General features: G+C 40.1%; 2 protein-coding genes across 6 annotated transcripts in view; one reads left to right on the forward strand and one right to left on the reverse strand.

Moving 5' to 3' along the window:
- EZH2 (enhancer of zeste 2 polycomb repressive complex 2 subunit) overlaps window positions 1-8,950 on the forward strand; it is a 48,700-nt gene extending 39,750 nt beyond the window's left edge. For 4 of the 5 annotated variants that reach the window (XM_065398042.1, XM_065398043.1, XM_065398045.1 and 1 more), the window contains 7 exons: window positions 556-681; window positions 1,800-1,978; window positions 2,927-3,022; window positions 5,408-5,489; window positions 6,966-7,046; window positions 7,219-7,303; window positions 8,870-8,950. In XM_065398042.1, the coding sequence (XP_065254114.1) occupies window positions 556-681; window positions 1,800-1,978; window positions 2,927-3,022; window positions 5,408-5,489; window positions 6,966-7,046; window positions 7,219-7,303; window positions 8,870-8,930 (710 nt within the window). In that variant the 3' untranslated portion in view covers window positions 8,931-8,950. The remainder of the gene's footprint in view (window positions 1-555; window positions 682-1,799; window positions 1,979-2,926; window positions 3,023-5,407; window positions 5,490-6,965; window positions 7,047-7,218; window positions 7,304-8,869) is intronic. The other variant, XM_065398046.1, reaches the window with a different exon arrangement.
- A 5,084-nt stretch (window positions 8,951-14,034) lies between these two features.
- CUL1 (cullin 1) overlaps window positions 14,035-26,168 on the reverse strand; it is an 85,383-nt gene continuing 73,249 nt past the window's right edge. The window contains exons 15-22 of the mRNA XM_065397955.1: window positions 25,697-25,773; window positions 24,675-24,806; window positions 21,969-22,061; window positions 20,372-20,419; window positions 20,208-20,290; window positions 16,942-17,047; window positions 15,022-15,135; window positions 14,035-14,630 (exon numbers count right to left, since the gene is read on the reverse strand). Of these exons, the coding sequence (XP_065254027.1) occupies window positions 14,550-14,630; window positions 15,022-15,135; window positions 16,942-17,047; window positions 20,208-20,290; window positions 20,372-20,419; window positions 21,969-22,061; window positions 24,675-24,806; window positions 25,697-25,773 (734 nt within the window). The 3' untranslated portion in view covers window positions 14,035-14,549. The remainder of the gene's footprint in view (window positions 14,631-15,021; window positions 15,136-16,941; window positions 17,048-20,207; window positions 20,291-20,371; window positions 20,420-21,968; window positions 22,062-24,674; window positions 24,807-25,696; window positions 25,774-26,168) is intronic.

Consider the following 26,168-nt stretch of genomic DNA (forward strand, 5'->3'; position numbering starts at 1 on the left):
CCCCGCTCCTCCCCCTCCCAACTCCTCCTGCATGCTGCTGAACAGCTGTTCCAAGGCATCCCAGGGGTGCTGGGAGGGAGGGAGGGGGGTTGATCGGTGGGGGGCCACAGATTGGCAGGAGTAGGGGGAGGAAGAGGAGCTTGGCTGCTGGTGGGTGCTAAGCACCTGCTAATTTTTTTCCGTGGTTGCTCCACCCCTGGAGCATCCATGCAGTCGGTGCCTATGCTAGTAATATTATACAGCTATAGTTCTGCTCCTCAATTCCCATTGTAGACGAGCTCTTAGGTTCTAAATACACTACAGATTAGTAATATGAGGGGTGAGGTGCAACAGCAAGCAAGCAACTCAGTAATTAAGTTAACATGCATCTTGTTAATGCCACAATTTTTGTTTCGTGTACTTTTCTATTATTAATACTTTGAGAAGAGTAGGTTTGATAGGCCTTTTTTGTTTAAGTGAATTTTAAGACGGGACTTCCCATTTGAAATTTTTGGTTAAACAAAGTTAAAGTTCTTTCATTCTTAATCTTTTCAAATTATTACTATTTTTATTCAGATGGGTCATCTAATCATGTTTACAACTACCAGCCATGTGATCATCCTCGTCAGCCTTGTGACAGCTCATGTCCTTGTGTAATTGCTCAGAACTTTTGTGAGAAGTTTTGTCAGTGCAGCTCAGAATGTAAGTAATTTTGGAAGGCATCTGCAATTGAGTGTCTTTTTGTAGACTAGTTTCATTTGTAGACACAGATTTACTGCTGATATTAAATAAAAGGCCTACAAAGGGCAAAAAAATGGGCTTGTGCCATTTTTTGCTGTTTTTTTGCCATTTAAAGAAGGCCTGGAAGGTTTTCAGAGAGGTTTTTTCTTTCTCTCGTGCCCTCCCCCCCCCCCTTTTTTTTTTTAAAGCATTATTTCAGGTTATGTCTAGGTGACCAGAACCATAAATGATGACATTACAAGAAAGGAGTGAAAGTGCTTTTTAGTTAGTCTGTTCACATTTCTTTGGTTGTCTTAACTCCTGTTTAACTTTAATGGCTAATTACACTTTGAATAGAGTCTTTATTATAAATTCAGCACCCTCACCCATTCAAGTAGGGAGTTAAAAGCTCAAAATAAATACTCTGCCTCCAAGTGGTCCTCCAACAAAACCAGAAAAAAAAAAACACTTTGCCTTACTGATATTTCTAAGGTAAGAAACAAGGGCGTACACACACCATTAAGGAGCAGTGAGTTGGTTATTCTTGAATATAAGGCCTGTGTAAAGAAACTTCCCATGCCTCTGTTTAAAGGAACAGTTTCAAAACTAGTGCATATGGTGAGCACTGCTTCATTCAGTAAAAGACTGCAGAGAAAATACTCTTAGGGTATGTCTACTCAGCCTATGGTAATGAGCCTCCTGGCCTAGGTCAACTGGCTCAGGCTAGTGCTCCAAAAATAGCTATATAGATAGTACTTGGAGGTTGTGGCTGAGGCTGGAGCTCAGACTGTGGGGAACCCCCTCCTCCCCCTCCCCCCCCCCAAAAAAAAAGGCTTCAGAGCCCAAGCTGCAATGTCAAAGTGCTGTCTACATAGCTATTTTTAGAGCACTAGCCTGAGTCTGTCAACCTGGGTGGGAGGCTCACAGCTGCAGGCTGCGTAGTCCTACCCTGCCTGACCCTGTTCACTTTGTATTAACCTTAAGTATTGGGGAATTGAGACATCTGGAGCAAGGAATCAATTTATTTTTGCTAAACTTTAGGACATAAACTGAGATTCTTTTTTCATGTTTACTTATTTGTTTTTCTTTTCTCTTTAAAGGCCAAAACAGGTTTCCTGGATGCCGCTGCAAAGCACAGTGCAACACTAAGCAGTGTCCATGCTATCTGGCTGTACGTGAATGTGATCCAGACCTCTGTCTGACATGTGGAGCAGCCGATCACTGGGACAGCAAAAATGTTTCTTGCAAGAACTGCAGCATTCAGAGGGGATCCAAAAAGGTGTGTATGCTTACCTTTCTACACACACGCCTTCCCATCGCCACTGGTTTTGCCTTTTTACATCATGTGAACAATAAGGGGGGTGCCTAATATTGTTTTCATGCCAAAAAATCTCCAGTGCACTGGAGTTTGGACTCTGCTGTGGTTTTTGTGGCCAACAAAAAGAGAGACTAGCCTGAAAGGGAAAATGGTTTCCACCTACTTTGCCATTCAGAGTTATGTGCTACTTTACTCCTCTTTGTACAGCTCATTATGCAACTTGTGCCACTATGGAATGGAACATCTACTGTTTTCTTCAATACTAACTTGTGTGCAAAATATGTAAACTTAAGCTGAGCATCACCTCTTGTAGGTTGAAAAAAATATGCATTTTAAAGCACTAGTTCATGGTTTCCATAATCAGATTAATATTAAAGTGGTAAATATTGCAGTTGTACAAGCAGACTTTTGCAGTCTTAAAAATCTCTTAATTTACCAAGTATCAAAGGGGTAGCCATGTTAGTCTGGATCTTTTTAAAAGCAGCAAAGAGTCCTGTGGCACCTTTAAACAAGCTACCTTTAAACATGCATCCGAAGAAGTGGGTATTCACCCACGAAAGCTCATGCTCCAATACGTCTTTAGTCTATAAGGTGCCACAGGACTCTTTGCTGCTTTTAATTTACCAAGTTTTTTTTAATATTCTGATCTGGAGGCCTTTAGTACAGACAGATACAGTTTTGCATGTGTCTTGTTACTTGGATTTGTAACCAAACAATTTCTACCCCATGGCCACTTCTACCCTGGAATGTTTGTTTCATTAGCACTGTATCTGGTCTCCTTTATGTGCACCTTCTTCCCCCCCACCCTCCCTTCCCAAATGTTAGTGACTATGTATGTTTATCATTTAAGCTGAACATTCCAGAAAACCCAAGTCAGATGATACGTTTCTTGTTTCTCCCCTTCTCTAGCATTTGTTGTTGGCACCTTCAGATGTGGCAGGCTGGGGAATTTTCATCAAAGATCCCGTACAGAAGAATGAATTCATCTCTGAGTACTGTGGTGAGGTAAGGAAAGATAGTACCTTTCAAGTCAGTGGTTTTCAACCTTTTTTCATTTGCGGACCCCTCAAAAATTTCAAATGGAGGTGTGGACCTCTTAGGAAATCTTAAATAGTCCAAAGGACCACAGGTTGAAAACCACTGCTTCAAATGTATGTTTTAATCGTTACAGCTGTACGTTGGCAAAAGAGTAAGAAATTTGTTTTTTATTCATGGATGTCTCACTAAAATATTCACGGTCACTTTCTTCAGTGATGTATCAGTTTGTGACCTTGACTAATTATAAAGCAAAATTGGTTAAATAATGTCTCCAGGCTTGGGAACTAGCTTGTTTGTAGATTTAGTACCCTTTTGTGGAATAAAGGAATGTTATACAATAATTCACAGCAGGTTTCAAGGTCTTGGCATTGCCAAGAGAATAAAAGCTTCCCTAGCAGTATCAACCATGGATTCAGCTATGCATAGTAGTAGATGCTATTTTTCCACTGGCAAGATTTTTTCATGACTTTTGGGTGCCTGTGAGGATGAGGCTGGAAGAGAGGATGGATCTAAAGCAGGGTTTCTCAAACTTCATTGCACCACGACCCGCTTCTAACAACAAAATTACTACATGACCCCAGGATGGGGGACCCAAAGCCTGAGCCCACCAGAGCCCCGCCACTGTGGGCAGGGGGACCAAAGCCCAAGGGCTTCAGCCCCTGGCAGGGGGCCTGTAACCTGAGCCCCGCCCCCTGGGGCTGATGCCTCGGGCTTGGGCTTCGATCCCAGGCCCCACCAGGTCTAATGCCAGCCCTGGTGACCCTGTTAGAACAGTCCTGACCCACTTTGGGGTCCCAACCCACAGTTTGAGAAACACTGATCTAAAGAGCAGTCCCAGTTAAAGCACATCTGGAGTTTCTTGCAAAATCATTTGACTGCCAGCATAAGACGCTGCCAAGATTCAGTAGGCAAGACTGCCCTCTCACCTGCCCCAAATGTAGATATCAGGCTGTGTGAAAGGGAGAACTAAGGCCCAGAAGTGAGTGTCCTGTACAGAGTGAATTGATTTAAATCAAAGCAACTTATATTGTCATTTTCAATCACAGTATGATTAAATCATGTTGTGCATTTGTACGTTAGTTATTTTCCAAGTGAAAGGTTGATCCTTATTGGTTGGTAACTATTAAACATGTTGATTTGCGACTAAGTAGTCTTTACACTAAATTTGGTGCTTCTTTTTACTAACCAGGAGAAAACACTATAGCTGTACATATTTATTTAAGCAGTTACGTAGCTTAACTTGCATTTAGATTTTTAATGTTTATTTTTAGAAAATGGTGAAGATGCATTTCTTCTTTACTAGATAATTAATTAACTTTTATATCAAGCTCTATTTTCAGATTTGATTAAAAATGCACAAAAGCAGCTTTACATAGTTTTATTTAATTTTAAAAAAATCTTAAAAGTGTGCTGGATATGTAAGAGGAAAAAAATTACCAGCAGTTTATCAAAACATGTTTTGTAGTTAAAACTGATTTATTAAAGGAAGTAATTATCTGTTAGTGAATTGTACTGATTGTTTCTGGTCGCCATGACCTTTAAGATTTCAGAACTAGTAGATCTCATCCTCACACTTAGTTTTTATTCATAGATTGGAAGAGGAAAACAAGCTTTCCTGCTTTTTCAACTGTGAATGAACTAGTTGAATAAACTGAATCAAAGAAAATATTCTCTCTGAACCTGTAGAAGAGGCTATTGGTTTAGCACTTCAACAAATTGGTTCCAGATGCTTAGCCAGTGACTTCTACCAGTTCAGTGGTTTCACCTTTCTTAAAATGTGGCAGCAAACATGTACTGCTTAATATTATTTTATGTATTTAATTTAAATGATTATAAGCTTAAGCTTTAACATAAATTGTCTATTTCAAAATTATTTTTAAATGGGTTGAATTGAAAAAACTTACTAAATAAAATTGGGTTTTGATTTTTTTTTTAATGTTAAGTTTATATATCTTTAGAGAAACAGAATTATAAAATATGTCTTCCTTATAGGCTGAACTGATAGTGCTGTTTTGGGCTACTAAATAAGAGAGCCCTAGTTAATGTAACTTTGTATGGCTGAATTGGAAATGTCTTCAAGATGACAGCTATAGACTTTTATTCGTCTTGCAGTCATCGTCTTTGCATCCACCCAAAGAATAGCATAGTCTAAGACCACTTGTCAGCCTTAGCTGAAGTGTTAGTTTTCCTTGTCTTAATTCCACTTGCCGTATAAACTTCATGCCAGAATGGGAAAAGTTAGGATTCCAGTTATGATGGGCTTTAGATGTGGAACATGCTTGAGGCTGTAGGCTATTTCCATTACAAGCTGAAAAATAAGTGGCCTTTTTTTATATGTAATATTTCTTTCAGATTATTTCTCAGGATGAGGCAGACAGAAGAGGGAAGGTATATGACAAGTACATGTGCAGCTTTCTATTCAATCTGAATAATGGTACGTATGTCTAGCTATCGATTTTAATTGACACAACTAAGATTTTCAAAACCTCGATTTAGCTGCCACCTAACCCAGCAGGCACCTAAGTTTGTGCAGGTGGCATGAACAAAACTACCTAAGTTCTGCCACTGCTGAGTGGCCATGTTCACTTCTGGGTCCGGGTGTGATTCTCAGAGTAGGTGATTCCTGCCTATCTCACCTGCGGGGCCTGATCCAGGCATACCTACCACATTGGGCCTCATGTGCATGTAGAGTCCGCTGTAGCTGTCTTTTGTGAAAGGGTCTGTCCAAGAATCAGGTGCCTAAAAACCTTTGATAGATGGAGCTTAAGCCCCATCTCTTTCTTTAGCATTTCCTACTGCCTAGCTTAGGCCCCTCCCTGCTCAGCTTGCTGGCTTCTGAAAAATCAACTGGGGATTCTACGGGACAGCGTGGTGCTTAAGTTAGGCAGTGCAACAGTGAGCATTGGGACACCTAAATCCCTTTAATCTCCCATATGAGGAGAGATTAAAGAGGCTAGGACTCCTCAGCTTGGAAAAGAGGAGACTAAGGGGGGATATGATAGAGGTATATAAAATCATGAGTGATGTGGAGAAAGTGGATAAGGAAAAGTTATTTACTTATTCCCATAATACAAGAACTAGGGGTCACCAAATGAAATTAATAGGCAGCAGGTTTAAAACAAATACAAGGAAGTTCTTCTTCACGCAGCGCACAGTCAACTTGTGGAACTCCTTACCTGAGGAGGTTGTGAAGGTTAGGACTATAACAGCGTTTAAAAGAGAACTGGATAAATTCATGGTGGTTAAGTCCATTAATGGCTATTAGCCAGGATGGGTAAGGTATGGTGGCCCTAGCCTCTGTTTGTCAGAGGATGGAGATGGATGGCAGGAGAGAGTTCACTTGATCATTGCCTGTTGGTCCACTCCCTCTGGGGTACCTGGCATTGGCCACTGTCGGTAGACAGGATACTGGGCTAGATGGACCTTTGGTCTGACCTGGTACGGCCATTTCTTATGTTCTTTGTGGATCTAGCCCGAAGTGCTGCAAAAAATTCATAAAGGAAGCTTTTTATATAAAGGTCAGCATATTTTAAAGAGCTTGTAGACCTGGAAAGAAAGACGAGATCCATCTAATTTAGAAACATCATTGTACATCATTTGGGCAGGAGATGCATGGAGGTGGAATGTGTAAAGATTCTCAGCAGGTGGAATCATCAATTTTAGGACGTTCAGAATGTTGTTTAACTACGCTGCCATGATATTTTAATATGGCAACGTGTTAGCCTTTCCTGAGGAAAAGTTAACATCGGAGAAGGTTTTTCAAAATTACTTTAACGTGTGAAGCTGAACACACTAAAGTTATAACCTGGCAGGTGCATAAAATAGGATATGTGCTGTACAGCATTTTCTCAGATGTGCTTAGAAAGCTCTTTAGAGGAAACCTGTTCTAACTGCTTACATTCTCTTCTAGATTTTGTGGTTGATGCAACACGCAAGGGTAACAAAATCCGATTTGCAAACCATTCAGTAAATCCCAACTGCTATGCAAAAGGTAATACCAGAAAAAGTAAATCTAGGGTTAGTCTAACAATACATGAAGCATCATTATTGTAGAATGTTGAATACATGTTTAAGTGGTGGCAGAATGTGTAAATACAAAGAAGTCATGCAAATGTGAGCTAAGACCCTGACCGTATACTTTCTCTCTCTTTTTTTTTAAACAGTTATGATGGTTAATGGAGATCACAGAATAGGTATATTTGCTAAGAGAGCCATTCAGACTGGTGAAGAGCTGTTTTTTGACTACAGGTTGGTAGATTATAGCAAGATCTTCATTCTAGGGCCACTGTGGCCAAGCCTAATTTTTTTGTCACATTGAACTTTTAATATCTGAGATTTGATAATGTATTTAGATGCCTCACCTTTTACTGAAATCCATCTTTGAGTCTCAGCAGATTGCTTATGCCAGCAGTTGGCTTCATCCCATCTTTGAGTCTCAGCAGATTGCTTATGCCAGCAGTTGGCTTCATCCCTCAAATGCTGGGATTTTGCTGGTGAAAGAGACAGCAATGCACTTGGGGCACTTCTGGCTCTGAAACTCAGAGGCACAGTCTAATTAGTCAGAACCTTGCACACTTGAAGCCCAGGCTTTATAGGGAGGAATATCACCATATGTACGGAAGAGACAAGGATGGAACAAGTAGCTGAACTTTATGTATTTTTTTCTCCAAACAACGTATCCAAGTTTGCCAATTACAAAAGACCAGATCTACACTAGAACTTTTGCCAGTAAAATCTGTCAGGGGTGATTGAGACATTTTTATACTGGCATAAAAGTGCTTGTGATTTTTTTTTTTTTTTTTTTAATTCCCAAGCAAAATAAAACATTTGTGCCACTGGTGCTTTTCTAGTATAGATTAGGCTTAAGTCTCCTGCTATAAACACACATGTGGAGCAAACAGCTGCTCCATTCATTGTCTAGTGTTGACTCCACACTGGGCCAGATTTTTAAAGATAGTTAGGCATTGCTCTGTTTAGTGTTGCAAAGCCTAAATGATTTCGACAGCTAAGTCCTGTATCCAAAAGTGACTTAAGAGTAGTTTTAAAAATTTGGCCCACAGTGATTGCCATTCATGGGAACACAGGACTGGAACAAACTTCCTGGGTCATCAAGTTCAGTCCCCTGCTGTGACAGGCAACCCACCATCTGTCCTGTTTATATATTTATCAAATTAGTGCAAGGCTGTTTCACTCCTCTGATGGTTAGAGACCATCTAATTTATTCAATTTCTACTTAGCCTTGGAAGGGGGAGATTTTTATTGGCAAATTTCAGTAAACATTATTTTGCTGTACAGACAAAATATTTCCATCAGTCAAAATGTACAGATGGGCAAAGTGAGAAAAATGCTGCTTGAGAACTGGTTTGATTTCAAGATAATTATGTTGATATTCAAAGCTCTATACCAGTTAACACAAAGCAAACTCTGTGGTATTGTTCCTCCTCCCCCCAACTGAAATTTAAATTACGTTGTTTTTTTTTAAAAAGCTCCAAAATAAGCATTATCACCAGTTAAATGAAATTCCCCCAAGCCTCTGCAACTGATTTCTACCCCCAAAGTCTCTGTTTTAACCTGAATTGGGCTCTCACAACACTACTGCACTCTACCACCACCACCAAGGTTGTTCCTGTGTTTTCGTCTAGAGCAACAACTTAAATGCAAGGGCACAAAAGCAACAGAATTGTGTTCAACCTTTTATGTGATTGGTTCCCAATATCTTTGAGAGGCTCAGCCCCACTCCTCTTGAAGTTACTGATGGTGCTCAGCATGATACATATCAAATGAATAAAGGTGTATGTCTTTTCCCCCCCTCAGATACAGCCAGGCTGATGCACTGAAATATGTAGGCATTGAAAGAGAAATGGAAATCCCTTGATACCAGCTACCTCTACTTTTGAACAGCTGCCTTATCTCCAGGAATTTTCTAGTACTGTGGGCAATTTTAGAAAAATGATGCAATTTGAAATTCTGAATTTGCAAAGTACTGTAACAGTAATTTATAGTAAATTTCAAAATCAACTTTTTATTGCCTTCTCACCAGCTGCAAAGTGTTTTGTACCAATGAACTTTTGCAATAATGCAGTGTGGTACATTTTTCAACCTTGAATAAAGGATACTTGAACTTCTTCATTTTGAGTCTATTTGAGCTATAATGGTGGTTCTAGGTAGTTAAAATAACTTGGTATATGAAGAATCTCTTGAGGGTACACAGTGCACTTAAAATCACACTTGTTGCTTTTTACCTTCTGTGTGGGACTTTCACACCATTAGCGGAGCAGGAAGACAAGGGGCTGTAAGGACAAGTTAGTACCTGAACCTTGGTATTCACTTAAAGACTTCCCACTTGAAAATTAATCAGTTCAAATTGGGGCAGGCACAGACCCTCTCTCTAAACTGTATGTGGGGGCAACTTAATTGCCTTGAGTGACATTCAGCTAAGTTAGTCTAAGTTAAAGGTGTGCATTTAAAGTGTATTAGTTAAACTACACTTGTGTGGAGGCTGTTAAGAACTAAAGTAACCTTAATTCAGGCTTACCTTACAACTTTTTCCCTTTGGAAGTGAATAAATATGGAACAGTCTTTCACTCTGACCTAGTGCTTTAGGGCAGTGGCTCTCAACTTTTCCAGACTACCGTACCCCTTTCAGGAGTCTAATTTGTCTTGCATAGCCCCAAGTTGCACCTCACTTAAAAACTATTTGCTCACAAAATCATAATACAAGTCTCTCAGTACACTATTACTGAAAAATTGCTTACTTTCTCAATTATAAAATAAATCAATTGGAATAAATATTATACTTCTATTTCAGTGTGTAATATATAAACAAGTTGTTGGGGTTATTAGGCCTATATATATGAACCAGAGTTCTTCCAGGGCTGGCCTAACCTGGTAGCCTGGTCCCTGTTGTTTTTAATCTGCTTGCTATTGGTAATTGTTATTTTGTGGGTATTTGGGGAATTGTGATTGTTAGGCCCTAGGGTCACCTGCCCAATATGAGTTCAGGTCTAGGGTCTGCCACAGTGGTGCTCTTTGCCATAGAGACACTCCTCTTGTTAACTCCCGTTTCCCCCCAGGCACATGCGGGATGGAAAGGAATCCCTACTAACTTAGAGACAAACACATATGAGTCCCTGAAGGTTTGTTTTGCCCAAGAGTTTAACCTTTCTAACTGCTGGGTATGCTCCCAAATCCCACACCATGCTGCAGGGTTACCCTGGAGGGTAGTTCCCCAGAATTGGTCAGATATCTGTTGGGAATGGTTCAGTAGAGGGAAAAATGCCTCGGGTACCCCCTTGTCACAGAACTGTACCATTGAGTCCCAGTATGCGTTAAGGGACGACCCCTGGAAGCCGCAGGCCAACTCAACGTATATCCCTTCCCCTATTAGGTTGCGGCCAGTGGCCCCTGGTTTGGTGTGCTATCGACAGTTTAAGTCCAGCAATCACACCTGGTTTGCTGGGAATAGCACCTGTCAGTATTATTTATCCCCTGACAGTGACGCTTCCATCCCTGTCTATGTTAATGGCAAATCCGACTCTACCGCCCGGTTCGGATCGTTGAATGACAGACAAGCAAATAGGTGAAGTAGCGGTTATAATGGCTTGGTAGGGAATGGCCACTCCTTTTATATTTGCGGTACCTCTGCCTATAAGTGGCTACCGCATCGGTGGTATGGAAGCTGCTATCTAGGATATCTTGCCCCTCCCCTTCGTGCCCTCCCTAAACTGCCCCCTGGCCGCCCTAGGCAGCATAGATCTTTGTATGCCACCCCAGAGCCCATTACAGAAGGATACATCCTATGGGGTGGGACGACTGGCTCAATTTTATCGTAGGCTCTCTGTGTTTCTCACCAAGTATGCCAATGAGACCTTGGCCATAGAGAAAAGCCTTAACTCAGAGCTTTACCAGCTCCGGTTGCTGTCCCTGCAAAACAGACAGGCCTTAGATTATGTTTTAGCCTCCCAGGGCGGAGTGTGTGTCCTTATTGGGAGTGAATGTTGTACTTATGTCCCAGAAAACTCACAGGACATTAACAAGCACGTCCTGTCAGCCTGTTGTAAAACTAGGCAAATGTCTAGATGATGTACTCCCAGGGGCATGAGAACCACTGTTTTAGGGTATACTAGAGCCCATTGGCCTCCGCATACTAATACCTGCAAGTCTGAATTGGATTGATTTAAATTGGCTTGTTTTTTTTATAATAGTCCTACCTGATCCTGGCTGATTTACTACTGCACAGCCATCAAGTTTGCCAAAACAAAATACCTTTGAAAACAGGGCAGCACACATTATGGAACTCAGCTGTACATAGAGAACTGATTGAAAGTTTGCAAGGGAACAGTTTTCCACTGGAAAATGCTGATTTGATTAAATCTAAATATATTGATCTTGTCAGTAACTTCCTACAAAAGTTGACATTTCACTAAGGTTCAAAATGAAACCTTAATAGTTGGTTTTGACCTTCCTTAGTCAGTATATTATGTTTTATTCTGTCCTTTAATTCCCAGATTCATCCTCCTTCAGTTGCAATAGCTGCTAGTGCCAACCAGACATGCCAAACCTGTGGGGGAAAAAACAGAAATTGGGCTTGTAGCCTTTTTTTTTTTTTTTTTTTAACTGGATCCTGGCAAGCAAGGGCGGGGAGAGCATCAGCAGGCCTACCACAGTCCCAGACTGCACCCTGGGGGATCTAGTCAGAGTGTTGGGGTTCTTAGGGATTGACTTGTTTTGAAATGGGAGTAGCTTGATTTTTGGTTTAGTGTGAAAGTCAGGGTGCTTATTTACCATGGAAAAGTTGGCATCTGTGGTACCAACCCTTGGCATGAGTTGTCTGCTTTTGGTGCACAACAGCTGCCAGAGCTGTATCACTCAAAATTGCAGACAAGGGCAAGGATAAACTTTCACAAAGTAGCTGGGCTCAGTATATGAATTTTACTGCAAGAAGTTACACACTGTGTATTCTAGTCATATGCCGGATGGGAGCACAGTTCTCAAACCCCAGTTTATAGCCCACAGTGATCTTTTGTGTATTAGTGACCTTGATTACACACCTCTGCCATATAAACCTCTCTGACAGACAGCCACCACTGTGGCGTTCCCAAACTGGTGCTATTAGCTTCTAGAAGGTAAGTGCTGCAGTGGCAGCAGTACCCGTGGTATTCCCTCATGCTGAAGTAATGCAGCAACGCATTATCCTAGGGCTAGACGAACTACTCTACAAGTTGTCTAATGTTAACTTCCATGGGACTCTGGCTGGAACGACTATTTTTCAAAGCTCCAGCAGAAACCAAGAATTAATCAATCTCGCATTACTGAAAAAAGGCTCAGGAAAAACAGCAGCCATGCAGCCTACAGATCTGTTACCACTCTGTACCCTTATCAGTACTTTGGGAGGTCTAGCAGAAATGGATAATTGCTGATCTGTTAATTTGGGTTCTCCACAGGGCATTTCAGAAAGTGGCTATAAATCCATCTGCTAGCTCACTTTAACCAGATTTTTTTTCTTCTGCTTCCATTTGTTGGTCCAGAGCACTCCTATCCCTCCTATCCCTTTGTCTACCCTTGTGTAAAAACTACATGACCAATTTATCGGAACACAGTTGATCTACACAGGCTGCAGTTTGAACAAGGAGCTTGGTAAGCCATAGCAGAACAATTGCACTTTGAACTAAGCCACCCCACTGCTCTGTATGCTGAGTTTTCAAAGTGTGTTCACAGTAACCATTTCCCCCCCCCCCCCATTTCTAGTTTTCCATTGGAAGGAGGACTAAAGTGCTGACTGTTCTGCAGAAACATTTTTGAATGAGCCTAACCCAAAACACCCACCACATACTTCCACTCCATGGTTTGCACACAAATCAGTGTGTCAAAAATGCAACACTTAAAAAATAACCAGAGACAACATTCCTAAACTACAAAGGGCATTCACCACTTTCATAGCAGGGTTTGTATTACTGTAAGGGCAGACTGCAGTGTGTTGACATAGGCTTAGTAGCAGCATGCACACACTCAGAGATGGTTGTGACACAAGACGGTTTTTAAAGCCTTTAGCTCACTTGTAACAAGAGCTCTGCACAATTCAATATGGTATAGTCATTTTTGCCACTTTTTCATTAAGCCTTCACTAGGGCAAAGCAGCAGTGCTTTCAACAAAGCAAAACCAGAACAGTTTTATCCCCACTAAATGCTTCAAGTCTAGAAGACACAGAGTTGCTAAGAATCTCCTCGCACATCGTTGTTAGCCACCTTTCTTCACTTCCCATAATAAACACTGGGTATTGCTAAGAAAACAAAGGTTTAATGCTATGGTGTCTCTGCATTGCTGAGTGCAGAAGGTGCACCCGAAAAATCAAGATGGAGCTTCTGCTCACACTGAGGACTTGGAAACACATACTAAGAGCAAAAATTTATTTTCCATTAGTAGAGATAGTGAGTACAGAACTCCCACCATTAGGAAACAAGGTTTTGGCTTCCACAGCCAGGAGATTATGTAAGTTTAAAGAAACAATGCTGTAGATGTTAGAGCTAGAGTCCACTTATTCCAATATGAAAAAAAGATTTAGCTAAATGTTACCAACACACATGCCCAGATTCAAAACTAAAGCATTTATTCCCATTAAGTACCTAATTTAATAATAGTTTTGTCTGTGGGAATGTGCATCCAAAATGTATTACCACACTATTCATAAAAGTGACATGATTAATCTTGGCCAAAAAATATTACCTGACAACAGAAACTAAACTCATCTACTTATGCTATATCCATTTTGAGAAAAATTCTGAAACTCAAATGCCAAAACATTGTTGCACATCTTCCAAGTATTTATCTTGAAAATTCAGTGTACACCTCTCCCCAAAAAGCCACAGCTACAGAATGATTTTTCAATCTAGTGATGTGTTTTGCTTGAATCACAGGGAAAGGAAAGAAAGCAAAACTAACAAATTATTGTAGCTTTCATAATCATTATACCTTTTATTTACATTTAGAAAGTAGTGAAACTTAAAACAATAAAACCAAATGCAACTTGTAAAGAAATCTTTTAATTTTTTTTTATTTATCACATTAAAAAATGAAACACACTATACAAATGGTTTTTCATAGCAGATTACACATAGGTCCATTCAGACTCGCTCTCAAAGTGCTGCCGACATTTCTAAGTGCTGCCTGTGGGGGCAGCTATTTATCATATAGCCAATGTATTGATTTAAATGCAGTAGCATGCAACCCTCAGTGGAGAAGGGTTTGATTCCTCTCTGTTCTTAAATTAGGTTAAATGGCATTGGTGTCCATATTTACATACTTGAAATGTATCAATCCTGAGCAGTTCCGATGTAAATCTGAGACTGGCTGATGGGAGTCCTGGTCTCAGTTATTAAAAAGGGAGGTCCAAATGGCAGCAGACTGGCTGCTATGAAGTTCAGTTGTTTTCATTCTTTCCATCACATAACTATTTGCTGAGCGTCTCACACAGTCAGACAACTGCTAATAAAAATGCTAAGCCAAGTAACTGTAGGTGTCCTTCTCACCATCCACACGCTCCAAGTACTCCTTCTCAATCAGAATGTCAATGCATTTCTGTAGGGGAGACGTGGAAAGGCAAGGAGTGCATTTCATAAAACAAACCCCAGGCAGGCACTTTGCAGCAGATATTTTAAAAGCAAGAAAACTTTGTTGTTGTTGCTTACTATAAGCTTTTAACAGTTTTGGCTGCAAAGTACCATGCTGAATACATATTTCTCCTGAATACTAGCATTAAAACTATTTAGCAGGGAAATGGCATAAATAATGGACCATTTAAACTACGGCAATTTACTCTACATTTTTGACCATGCCTAGAAGAGGCCACTCACAAACACCATTCAATGGAATAAAGGTGACTTGTTATTTCTTTAATCTTTCTAAAATCAGTCCATTAACTCAGACGCTTGTTTAAAAAATTAGATCCATTACTGCTGTTCTCACATACCTTAATTACTGGAACTCGTGGTTTGAATCTTGAGGACAGCTGGGTTAGAACTTCTCCAAGCAACTGCTGATGTTTTAGAACCTTTCTCATTTTCATAATTCTCACAATAGCAGCCTAAATAGCAAAGTAGAAACAGACTTTCTTAGGAAGATACAATTTGCCATTCTGGATCAAGCCAGTGGCTCCCAAACTTTTCACTAAGACAACCCACCAACTCCATTTTGTCTCTTTCTGAGACCCATCCAGGGTCCAAATTTGTTGGGGGAGGATGGGAGCAAAATCATAGGCTATTATCTTTCTCCTCCTCACCCAGCCAAGGACACCAACCACCCACAGCAGCACTCTCCACTGCAACCATGACCTTGTCTCAGTGCACCACAGCAGCAACTCCTGTCCCATGGGGCTGGGGCCGGCTCCTCACTGTGGGGCTTACATAGGGTTGCCAACCCTCCCGGTTTAGCCGGGAGTCTCCTGGAATCAGACGCTATCTCCCAGAGGCTACTGACGCCAAACCGGGAGATTTTAGGTGCTAAAAGTCCAGAGGCACAGCAGGGCTAAGGCTCCCTGCCTAGCCTAGCCTGGCCCTGCGCCGCTCTCAGAAGCAGACGGCACGTACCTGCGGCCCCTGGGGGGCAGGGGGTCTCCGCACACTACTCCCACCTCAAGTGCAGATGGGAACCGTGAGGGCAGTGTCTGCGGGCAGAGGCAGCGCACGGAGACCCCTGCCCTCCCCACCTAGGAGCCGCTGCTAGAGGGGTGTGCTGGTCACTTTCAGGAGCCGCCCGAGGTAAGCGCCACCCCACGCACCCCAACCTCCTGCCCAGAACCCGCACCCAAACTCCCTCCCAGAGCCCAACCCCTCATCCCCTCCTGCACCCAAACTCCCTCCCAGAGCCCAACCCCAACCCCCTGCCCCAGGCTCAGCCCAGAGCCCCCTCCCACATTCCAAACCCCTCAGCCCCACCCCCCAAGCTTGCACCCCCTCCCCCAGCCCAGTGAAAGAGAGTGGGGGAGAGCAAGTGACAGAGGGAGGGTGGGGGGTTGGGGTCTTGGAGAAGGGGCGGGGCAATGGTGTTTGGGTTTGTGCGATTAGATAGTTGGCAACCATAGGATTGCAACGTAGCATATGGGGGTCACAGAGCCGCTCAGGTTTGGCCCAGCCTCTCCTCTGTCATAATAGAGGGGTGGCTGAGCCAAATTAGGGAGAGTAGCATTTCATCAGATGGCAACACCTGGAGCTGGGCCCAGTCCTACAGGACAAGAGTCACCACTGAGCAGAGGGCTCACTCTCCCCCTTGGGAGCCTCTCCTCTGCACCAGGCCCACAACTCATCTAGAACCTTCCTGTGACCCACTGTTTGGGAAACACTGTCTTTAGAGCTTTATCATGCCTCTACCAGTGGCTTGTATCTGCTAACGAAGAGGGGGATGAAAGCATTGACCAGTATACTCAGACTCAGGCCAGACGGTACCATTGTGATCATCTAGTCTGACCTCCTGCATACCGCAGGCCACAGGACCTGACCCACCCACTCCTGTAATAGACCATAACCTCTGGCTGAGTTACTGAAGTCCTCAAATCATGATTTAAAGACTTCATGTTATAAAGAATCCACCATTTTGTCTAGTTAAACCAGCAACTGACCCATGCTCCACGCTGCAGAGGAAGGCAAACCCCCACCCCAGGTCTCTGCCAATATGACCTGGGGGAAAACTCCTTCCTGACCCCAAATATGGTGATCAATTAGATCCTGAGTATGTGGGCAAGTCCCACCAGCCAGAATTCAAAGAATTCACTGCAGTAACTCAGAGCCATTTAGTGTCCTATCTCCAGCAGTTGGGGATATTTGGTACTAGCAGTCGCAGATTGCCTACAATGGCATGTGGCTGATCTCATCATACTAACTAACATCCAACCCACCTGAATCAGTAGTTTCCTGTCCTCCTCTATATTTTTGTGTGTAGTTTCCTGCTCCTGCTTCTGTTCAGTCTTCATTGGCACATTGATGTTTACCCTCAATTTTTTGCTGCCAGGAAAGGGAAGTTGAGTAAATAATTAGCCTAATTTCAAAAAGAAAATCTGAGTGGAAAATTGGGAATATCTGATTACTCCTTCCATTTCCAGTTCTACAAAAAGAACCAATTCCTCCCATTTGCTCCCAACACAGCTTTTCTTACTTAGTGACAAGGAGGATAGGATAGGAGAGAAATTTCATAGTTGCCTCCTTTCCCCAAATGTGATCTTCAAATGATCTTAACTCTCTGATATTCTTTATTGTAAAGGCTACCTAGGCCAGATGGAATACATTTCATAGTACTCTAGGGTACACAAGCACAACTGGACACTAAATACCGTAATCCCAACAAAATGGTTAATACTACAAAGGTTTGTGATTTGTCAAAGTGATAATGAGATTTATCCATCAAACTCTCTCTCATGTGAATAGTCCCACTGAGTTTGCAGGATCAGAACACATTTGGACAAATCCTGGTACGAAAGCACACACTTAAATTGGGAGAACTGAACATTTAGATTAAGTTTTGAGTCTTCTTTTAAGTAGAAAACCAAAATAGATCTCAAATTATGGCTTTGTTTTAAAAATAACTAAGATGACAAAATATAATGTTTGAAACAGGAATTTTGATCACAAAAGCTAAATAAAAACTACTTGTGCATTTGACTGCTAAAGGAGTACAGACTTTGAAATTTAAAAGGAACTTATATCTAGGGGAGAAAAAAGATTTACCTGCATTACTCAATTCTAATGTTCATTTATTTTTACCATTCATATTTATTCACTATTTACATTTTACTTAGCATGGGACCCAAAACTGCAACTGCATACTGATGTGTAGATCCTGGCACCCATGTGAAACCCCACTGAAGTCAATATGGGTCCATCCACACAGACACTGTTGCAGGATCAGGGCCTTAAACAGTACAACCCTGTATGTCAGTTTCACTTTCTGGTCCTCACCAACTACTAGCACAATGCATATGAGAGAGAGTTTGATACTGCAGGAAAATTTACACATTAAAAACTTTAACAATAATAACTCAAAACAAAACTTCTATTCGTATTACATTTGCCTAAAAATAAAACATACAAAGCTTAAGATTTGTTCTGGGAACCAAGGATAACATTTTCAAAAGAGCCAAAGCCCTATTTTCAAGAGTCACTTGGGTATTTAGGGAACCTAAGTCTCATTGAAAGTGAGGCTTGTAAATTACTTTTGAAAGCAGAACTTTGAAAATTTACCACTTAATCTTCCTCAAGAACAAGCTGTGAACAATTTGGATTATTGTTTATTTACCAGATCAACTGCAATTAGTTATCCCACAGACTTTTGGCCTCATTTGGAGTGTTGCCTCTAGTGAGAGAGAAATGGAATTGATGCTGCACTCCAATTTTAAGAGCATACACATGGGACAACAGGGAATTACAACATTTAGGAGAAAAGTCAATATGTTGCTTTACTTATTACATTCTGATCCTAGTGAGGAGATAATTAATTTTGGAATTTTTTCCTCATAATAATTAATTTGTCTCAAGTATAGATATTGTTGCAAATTACACATTTGTATATTTTGTGAAGATTGGTATAAATCCTGACCCAAAAAACCAATATTGCAGTTTGATATTTTTCAAATAAGCCCTATTTATAAACATCCCTATGAATCCACTGCACTGTTGAAAACAGAATTTTATCAATTTAACTGTTTTAAAATTCAAACAAAAGAAGTGGTTGATTTGTAAAAAGGAGAGTATAAAAAAAGATAGTGAACATTATATTAAATAAAGCAAAACAGATGGAAATACATCCAGTGTTAAAGAACACTGAACAAGGATGATCATGTTACCTGCTGATCACATTGCTAGTTATTACCATTCCACATTTAAAATAAGTAACATTATTTCAGAACACTAGACTATAGAATGTGTAAATCTGATATGGCTACAATTATATGCAAATAAGAGGTTACTTCTAGACAAAGCATAACAATAACATCAGTGTTGCTAACACCAAATAATATAATGTTTATGAATTCTCGTAAGAGAGAGAATACTCAGCCCTCTAGTTTGTTTGGAACAGCCCTCTAGCTCAGATACGGAAGAAAGGAAAAAGATTAAATACAAGGGAGGATTTCTAAATAAAAATTTAATTCATTTCAGTTATTTCATTTCACACAAAATGTGGTTTATTTAATAGAATGTAGATTAAGTTACATGCGCTACACTAAAAGGTTTCTTAAATAAACCATCATCAGTATGGAATTCATAACTGAGATTAGGCCTACTCTTCAGCTAAGCACACAAACACTACTGTGCTGTAAGTAGTTTGAGACATATAGCTATAAAAATGGCACTGAAATAAGAGCTAACAGAAAGACACTGCAAAGAGAATCTAAGGCCTGGTCTACACTACCCCCCAAATTCGAACTAAGGTACGCAACTTCAGCTACGTGAATAACGTAGCTGAAGTCGACATACCTTAGTTTGAACTTACCGCGGTTCAGACGCGGTCCACACGCGGCAGGCAGGCTCCCCGTCGACTCCGCGGTACTCCTCTCGCCGAGCTGGAGTACCGCAGTCGACGGCGAGCGCTTCCGGGATCGATATATCGCGTCCAGACCAGACGCGATAAATCGAACCTGGAAGTTCGATTGCCAGCTGTCGAACTACCGCGGTAGTGTAGACCTGGCCTTAGTTTTTAAGGCACTTCAGAGCTCAAAATCTCTAAATAAAGCACATTGCTCTTTTTCAGGGGCTGTTTTTAATGGCCATGTGCTTAAAACTTTGGATTTGGTGGTTTGTTTGTTTTTAAATTAATAAGACCCCTTTCAATGTAATTTATTTACTTGGCATGTGTAAGTCGGGACCAATGGCAAAAAACGCAGTGATGGCACGCCAGCCAAATGTGTCTATGTGATCAAAGTCTAACTAAATTAAACCAGATTTTACTGTGCCCCAGTGACTAGCAAGAATCAAGAGTTGAAGATGTGAGAGTATGTTTACTGACACTGCTAGTGAGTGCCATCCTGTTTGCTTTATAGACCCATTAGAGTGCTTGCTCAACCACAACTATAGCATTGCTAAAAAGTGACACTATAAATAGCAGGAGCTTCAGAGAAACAGATTGTTACCATTTATACACAACCGGTTTATACTATTAGATTTTTCTTACTTTTTGTAACCAAGATATAGTTTTATTAAGGTATCTGGCTTCAATTCCATCTCATCCACATTTGCATTTTCATCTTCCAAAACCTACAAGAAACAAAAAATTATTATATATTTGCTAAAATGTTTTTCAATAAATTAAATATGCAAGAAAGCAAAAGAACTTACCAATAACTTTGACTTCAGTAAGATCTGTAGAACTTGTGCCAAGATATCCTACAAGTTACAGGAGAAATTATCAATGCCAACTTAAAATACATTTTTCTTTCAAATGGCCAATGAATTTTGACATTGAGTTATAACAAAATAATTGAAAGGTCCTGCATGCACTGGAACTATTCAAATTTCATTTTACATAGCTACAAAAATACGAACTGCAGGCAGAATTGAAAAAAATCACCAATAGGTACAGAAAAATTGCAAAAGCACAACATGTCGAGCATTCAGACAGTGAATTAACGATTGAGAAATACCACAAAAGCTTATGCGAAATATTAAAAACTTTTCATTTTAGAGGATTAAAGACAAAGAATTCCACTTTAGCATGAACCCAATAGTAGATTTTCCCCTTTCTTGTGCCAGACTACTCTGAGGTTCCTCAAATAGGCCAATTTCAAAGAACAGTTCTTTCCAATTACCCCTTTAATGATCCTTTCCCCACTAAATGGTGCTGACATGCAGGAAAGCATCTATCTAAAGACTATTAAATTTATGCTGAGTAAGAACTCAGAAAGTGCACCATGGCAGATGTCTGAATATTTTTCAGGCCTTATCTACACTGGGGCTTTTTTTCGATTACAAACACTGGAGGCCAGTCCCTGAGGAAGCCGCACCAGTGTATATCTCCAGTATAGACATGGAAGCTGCTATTTTCCCTGCTGAAAGTGAACCCAGTTTGAAGCAGGTGGACGCTCCATCCATGCAAATAGCAGCTTTGTCTGTTTACAACTATGGGTTTGCACTGGGTGCAGCTACATTGGTGGCTGACAATGTCCATAACAGAGGCAATTCCCCAATGCGGACAACCTATGTTTGAATTTTCTATGAAGCATCCAAAACTCTAATTTGTATTCACAGATTTATTCTCTCTTTGGCAGGTCACTTAAGTTTGCTGACCACAGATAATTTGCTTTTCCCCCCGACATGCCTTAGAAGACCTTATCTGAGCCTATTCAAAAGAGAGACACCTGGTTTTTAACAGTTGAGGTACAGAGTCTGCTTTTGAAGAAACAGTAGGGAATTGCCTCTCCAAGTAAAACACTTAGCCAATGCATCTATATTCTCAACGTGTTCATGTTCTTAAACTTTCAGGATATAAAACAGATGGGAAATTCTAGGAACCTGATAATAAAGGGAGACCACCACCTTTCCCCAAAACAGAAGTTTTAAAACAAAAATACATGCACTAGAAAACCAATGACTAATTACAGGAGCAGAGGAGGGAGGCATAGAGTAATATAATTCTAAAGGATTCAGCATAGTGATCAATGAGAGAGTGTCTATGCTTCAGGATTTGCTAGAAACCTCAGAAATAAAACCTAGAAGAGGTTATGATTACTAGAAACTGAACAGGAAGGAAAGTTGACCAACAAAGCAGCAACAACTGCTACCGCAAGAACAAAAACTAACATTTGAGTCAAACAAATCTCACCTCCTGCTCCCCTTTTCAGGACAGCAGTAAGTGTGCTGAACCCCATGAAAAGAGACTTTACATTGCAGTGGTAACATAAAACTAGTGTAATACAATACATAATTAAGACACTACCATTTTTATCTGAGTACTGTCTGTCAGCTGTTGAACAGTATAGGCATCTTCTGTGTTGTATTGTAGTAGGATTGCCATCTGGAACGTCGATGCCTTCCAGACCCCAAAAAAAGAAAAGAAAAAGGCCAAATATAAAATCTAAGTGAAAATACGCACAACTTGAATGGGTATTTGAACTTGACTGCCTTGGAAAATTCACCAATCATGAACACGAATACACAGACACACAAACACTCCCCCACCCAAACTAAACTGAAACCTTGATGAAGCCTGATAGATTAAACAGTTATGGCTAGGCAAAAAAAAGGTTCATAATACTCAATTTGAAGGATTCATCACTTTAAAAAAAGTGAATATGCAAAGTACGATACTTTTAAATGACCCTTCGTATCCAAGTCTACCATTTCTTCTCTGCTATTAAACAGCATTCAAATGGATGTTTAAGCAAAAATCTAGTTCTCAAAGATGTACTATTTTTAAAAAATGGGAGCTAGGGACTGTACTATAGTTATTTTTGGAAAGATTTTGAGTAAATTTTCCTCTATGCCTAAATATAATGAGAAAGCAAATAGGCATAATGTTTGCAGCAAAACCAAAAACAGTGAGACATATTCATGCCTTCAGATATGTCTACACAACACTAACTTGAATGAGAGTTGTACGTGTGAACGATAATTGAGAACTGAGAAAGTAGGCTCAGATGCTTTCAGACTACGCTCTTTAAAGAGCTTCATGGAACTGCCAATAAAACATAAGATTTGCTATTTAAAATGGGAGATAAATCTTCACACCCGGAACCTTAAATGGAATCATTATGCAATGCAGCAAGTCTCTCTGTATGATACTTCACATGTGCCCACCATTGTATTACCAACGTTCCAGTATTCTTTAAATCTAAATCCTAAGATTGTGACCAGTTGAACTACTGGCAGACAGTTCCTTCCATGTATCTCTTTTTACCCATACATTTTCTGATTTCAAAATATTCCCCCTCAATTTGTTACCCAATTATGAGTATTTTCCATTTTATCCTTAATATAAAACCTAGACACAGACTATTGGATTTCACTACATGACATTAGAAACATTTTACATACAACTGTAGATACGACTAATTTCATCAAGGCCTATGGATAAGTGCCTTGTAGTTCATAAACACACCTATGGTTTGTTCAAGTTTATCACCAGTAGTATTAACAATATAAATGTATATTAAATGCGTAAGTTCAATAGCCTGAGTAAGGTATTTGAGAAGGCAAAAGTCTCAATTTATTTTAGATACTCAGATAAAAGACCTGATCCACACACAGTTATGCACACATTTAGCTTTAAAATCAACTGGATTTCTCATGTGAGTAAAGCAGTGTTCATAAGTGTTTTTCAGAGTGGCCAGGTGCAATATACACACATTTTAGGGTCTAACACTACGACCTAGGAATCTGATTTCCCTGCAAGTGTCCAGGTACTCAGGCTAGCTCTCATTGAGCTGGTGCAAGTATAAATAGAAGTGTAGCCATGACAGCATGAAAAGCAGCAGCAGAGGCACAGCTGATCCGTGCCAAGTACACACATGCCTGAAACCAATGGGCTCAACCGTGCCTCCACTGCCACTACCTATGCTACTGCAGCGACACTGCTACTGGATGAGAGCTAGCATGAATATGTATACGTGAGCAGGGGAATCACATCCCAAACTCGTAATGTAGACATAGCCTTAGAGAATTACAGAAATTATTAAATGAATTTAAAATGCTAACGTCAAATCCCATTATATAGCGTTTACTCACTTAGTTTCAGTGTTCAGACAAGTACAAAATAGAGCTGAACATACCCTATATTTATATTAGGCTGTTTGTGTGTTGACATAGGTAGTCACTGTTTTAATTCCGGGCAGAATCTAAGTCAGATTTAGTCCCTCCCTGAAAACCAGAAGCTTACACCATACTGAATAACTTTGGGAGAATGTGAGTACTCAGCCATTTTAAAAAGGAGTATAAAATAGGTAGTGGGGTTATAAAACTCTTAACCCACTGATCTCACTTTAAAAAAAAAAAAAAACAATTTATCTTCTTACAATGGATACCTCAGGGACTGCTGGCATACAAGGATTAAGACAAGCTGGAAAGCTTCTTGAAAAAAGCAATGGAAAAACTTTTAAGGCCAGATTTTCAAAAAAGCTCAGCTCCTATTTAGGCACTAAAATGAAGTGGGAAGAATTTCCAAAGGGAGCCTTTCAAGGTTTTGAGCACTTTAAAATCTGCCTACTTTATTTTTTATGTCTAAGTGAGTGCCGAACTCTTTGGAAAATCTGGCCCTTAAACACTTTAAAAGGAAACTCAGTGATATGCATAATTTTTAAATGATTTTCCTTCTCACTGTTTAACCACCTCCAAAGTTTAGAGCTAAAATATATTTCCTAATTTTTTCTCCACCATTGCGCACTGATGTTTTGCTATTGTAGGGATGCTTGTAAAGGATTGCCTCTTATTTTGAAGATAAGTGAAGCATTTATTCTGAAACTTTTCTCCCCAGTACACAGAATTACATATATATATTTTGTCTGACATATACCAAAAAATAGATCAAGTCAGGGACTTCCAACAGCAAGGTCCCTCTACATAACAGCTTGGAAGAACTCATCACAAAAAATGTTTAGACTAGTCAATTATTCACTAAACCTTTCCACTAATACAAGGTTATTCTTACCTGTAATGTGTATCTATTTTTGAAACAGTTGGTAACCAGTTCCCCTTTGGATAGCTGATACAACCAGGTCAATTTTCTTCCACTATGACGACTGGCATAAAAAGCTGTAAATCTCTGATAACTGCGTTCCAACTGTATAAAAAAATAAAATAAAAAGAAAAACAACTTTGCTGCATTTTCACACTTCGAAGTGTATTTGAATCTACACTGTGTAAATCAATCCAGACCATGCTATGTTAACATGTCCTTTCCTAGGGGGGCCTAGATAGAAAATTTTTAAAAAAGGTTCTTCAGACTTGGATATGAGTTTCCTTTTGTGATCAACTTCACTTTAAATGTCATACGGAAAGGAAAAGAAAACAGGCTTATTGTTCTTTTGTTCCTTTGCAAAGTATTAAGAAGGGCCTTAAAGGTCATTTCCTTTCCCCCCACTTCTCCTCCGCTACTCATTTGTTAAATTAGAAATTCAGGTCTTATCTAGCCTGAGGACCAGGGTGACTGGAAAAGCAGTCATCATGTCATCTCAAGAATCAACAGACTGAAAGCTGAGTAATTGCGAGGGTCAAAGTTTCTTAATAAAAACAAGAGCTTTAAAAGCATACACCCATTTTATTTTAATGACTACTGAACGTTCTGGAGGAAGGCCATCTTGTTTAAGGATTATGAGTGCCTCATCGGTAACAAAGAAGGATTACACATCTCAGACCTCCCCCTGGGAGGTCCTCCAGCACAATCAGGAAAGACAAGACTTGACATTTCTGATACTTCGAAAATAAAAAAATAAGCAGGAAAAAAAATCTTTCAGGCTTTCTTTATACACCATAAAACAAGAGAGATTAAAATCTAGGTTTTTTTATTTGAATAAATCCTTTGCAGGTCACCTTTAACAGAGGCAAAAATGTTCAAGTCATGACATTTTATGTCAGAAAATACTTGGGAGTTCATTTTAGGACATCTTTGAGAAAAATTTAAACTGAAACTTTAGTTTATTTAACAGAAGATTAAAAAGGTTATCACCTCACCTCAGAAGGTAGAGCAAATGTGCAGGACTGCTGAAAGGGCCATGATCCAGAACTGAGAACCTGTATACTGAAATCCACTGGAAAAGAAATGTACATAGGTTAACAGGCTAACAGCTATCTCCCCTTTGGTATTACGGACCTGTCAATGTGCAGTTTGGAAGAGGCCAACTCAAAACAGGAGAGGTTTCTGTGTTGCCTGACCTGACATGGTGATGACACTAATATCAAAAGACAATGGGTAAGTATTACTATTTATAAAACATATTGTTAAAATTAAAGACACCGTGTGAGGCAAAGATAGGGTTGAGGGGTCAAATGTGTATTTACTCAGAATCTAAGTCACAATTCCCTGACATTTGCATGCATTTAATCTCATTCATTACCCTGTTAGCTTTTATCTTCTCTTTTCGAAAAGTAAGTTTTTTTTCAAAATTAATGCATAACCATTTAATTAAAAATCTGCTACTGGCAA

Source organism: Emys orbicularis, chromosome 2 (genome assembly GCF_028017835.1).
Source record: "Emys orbicularis isolate rEmyOrb1 chromosome 2, rEmyOrb1.hap1, whole genome shotgun sequence".
In the NCBI taxonomy this organism is placed as follows: Eukaryota; Metazoa; Chordata; order Testudines; family Emydidae; genus Emys; species Emys orbicularis.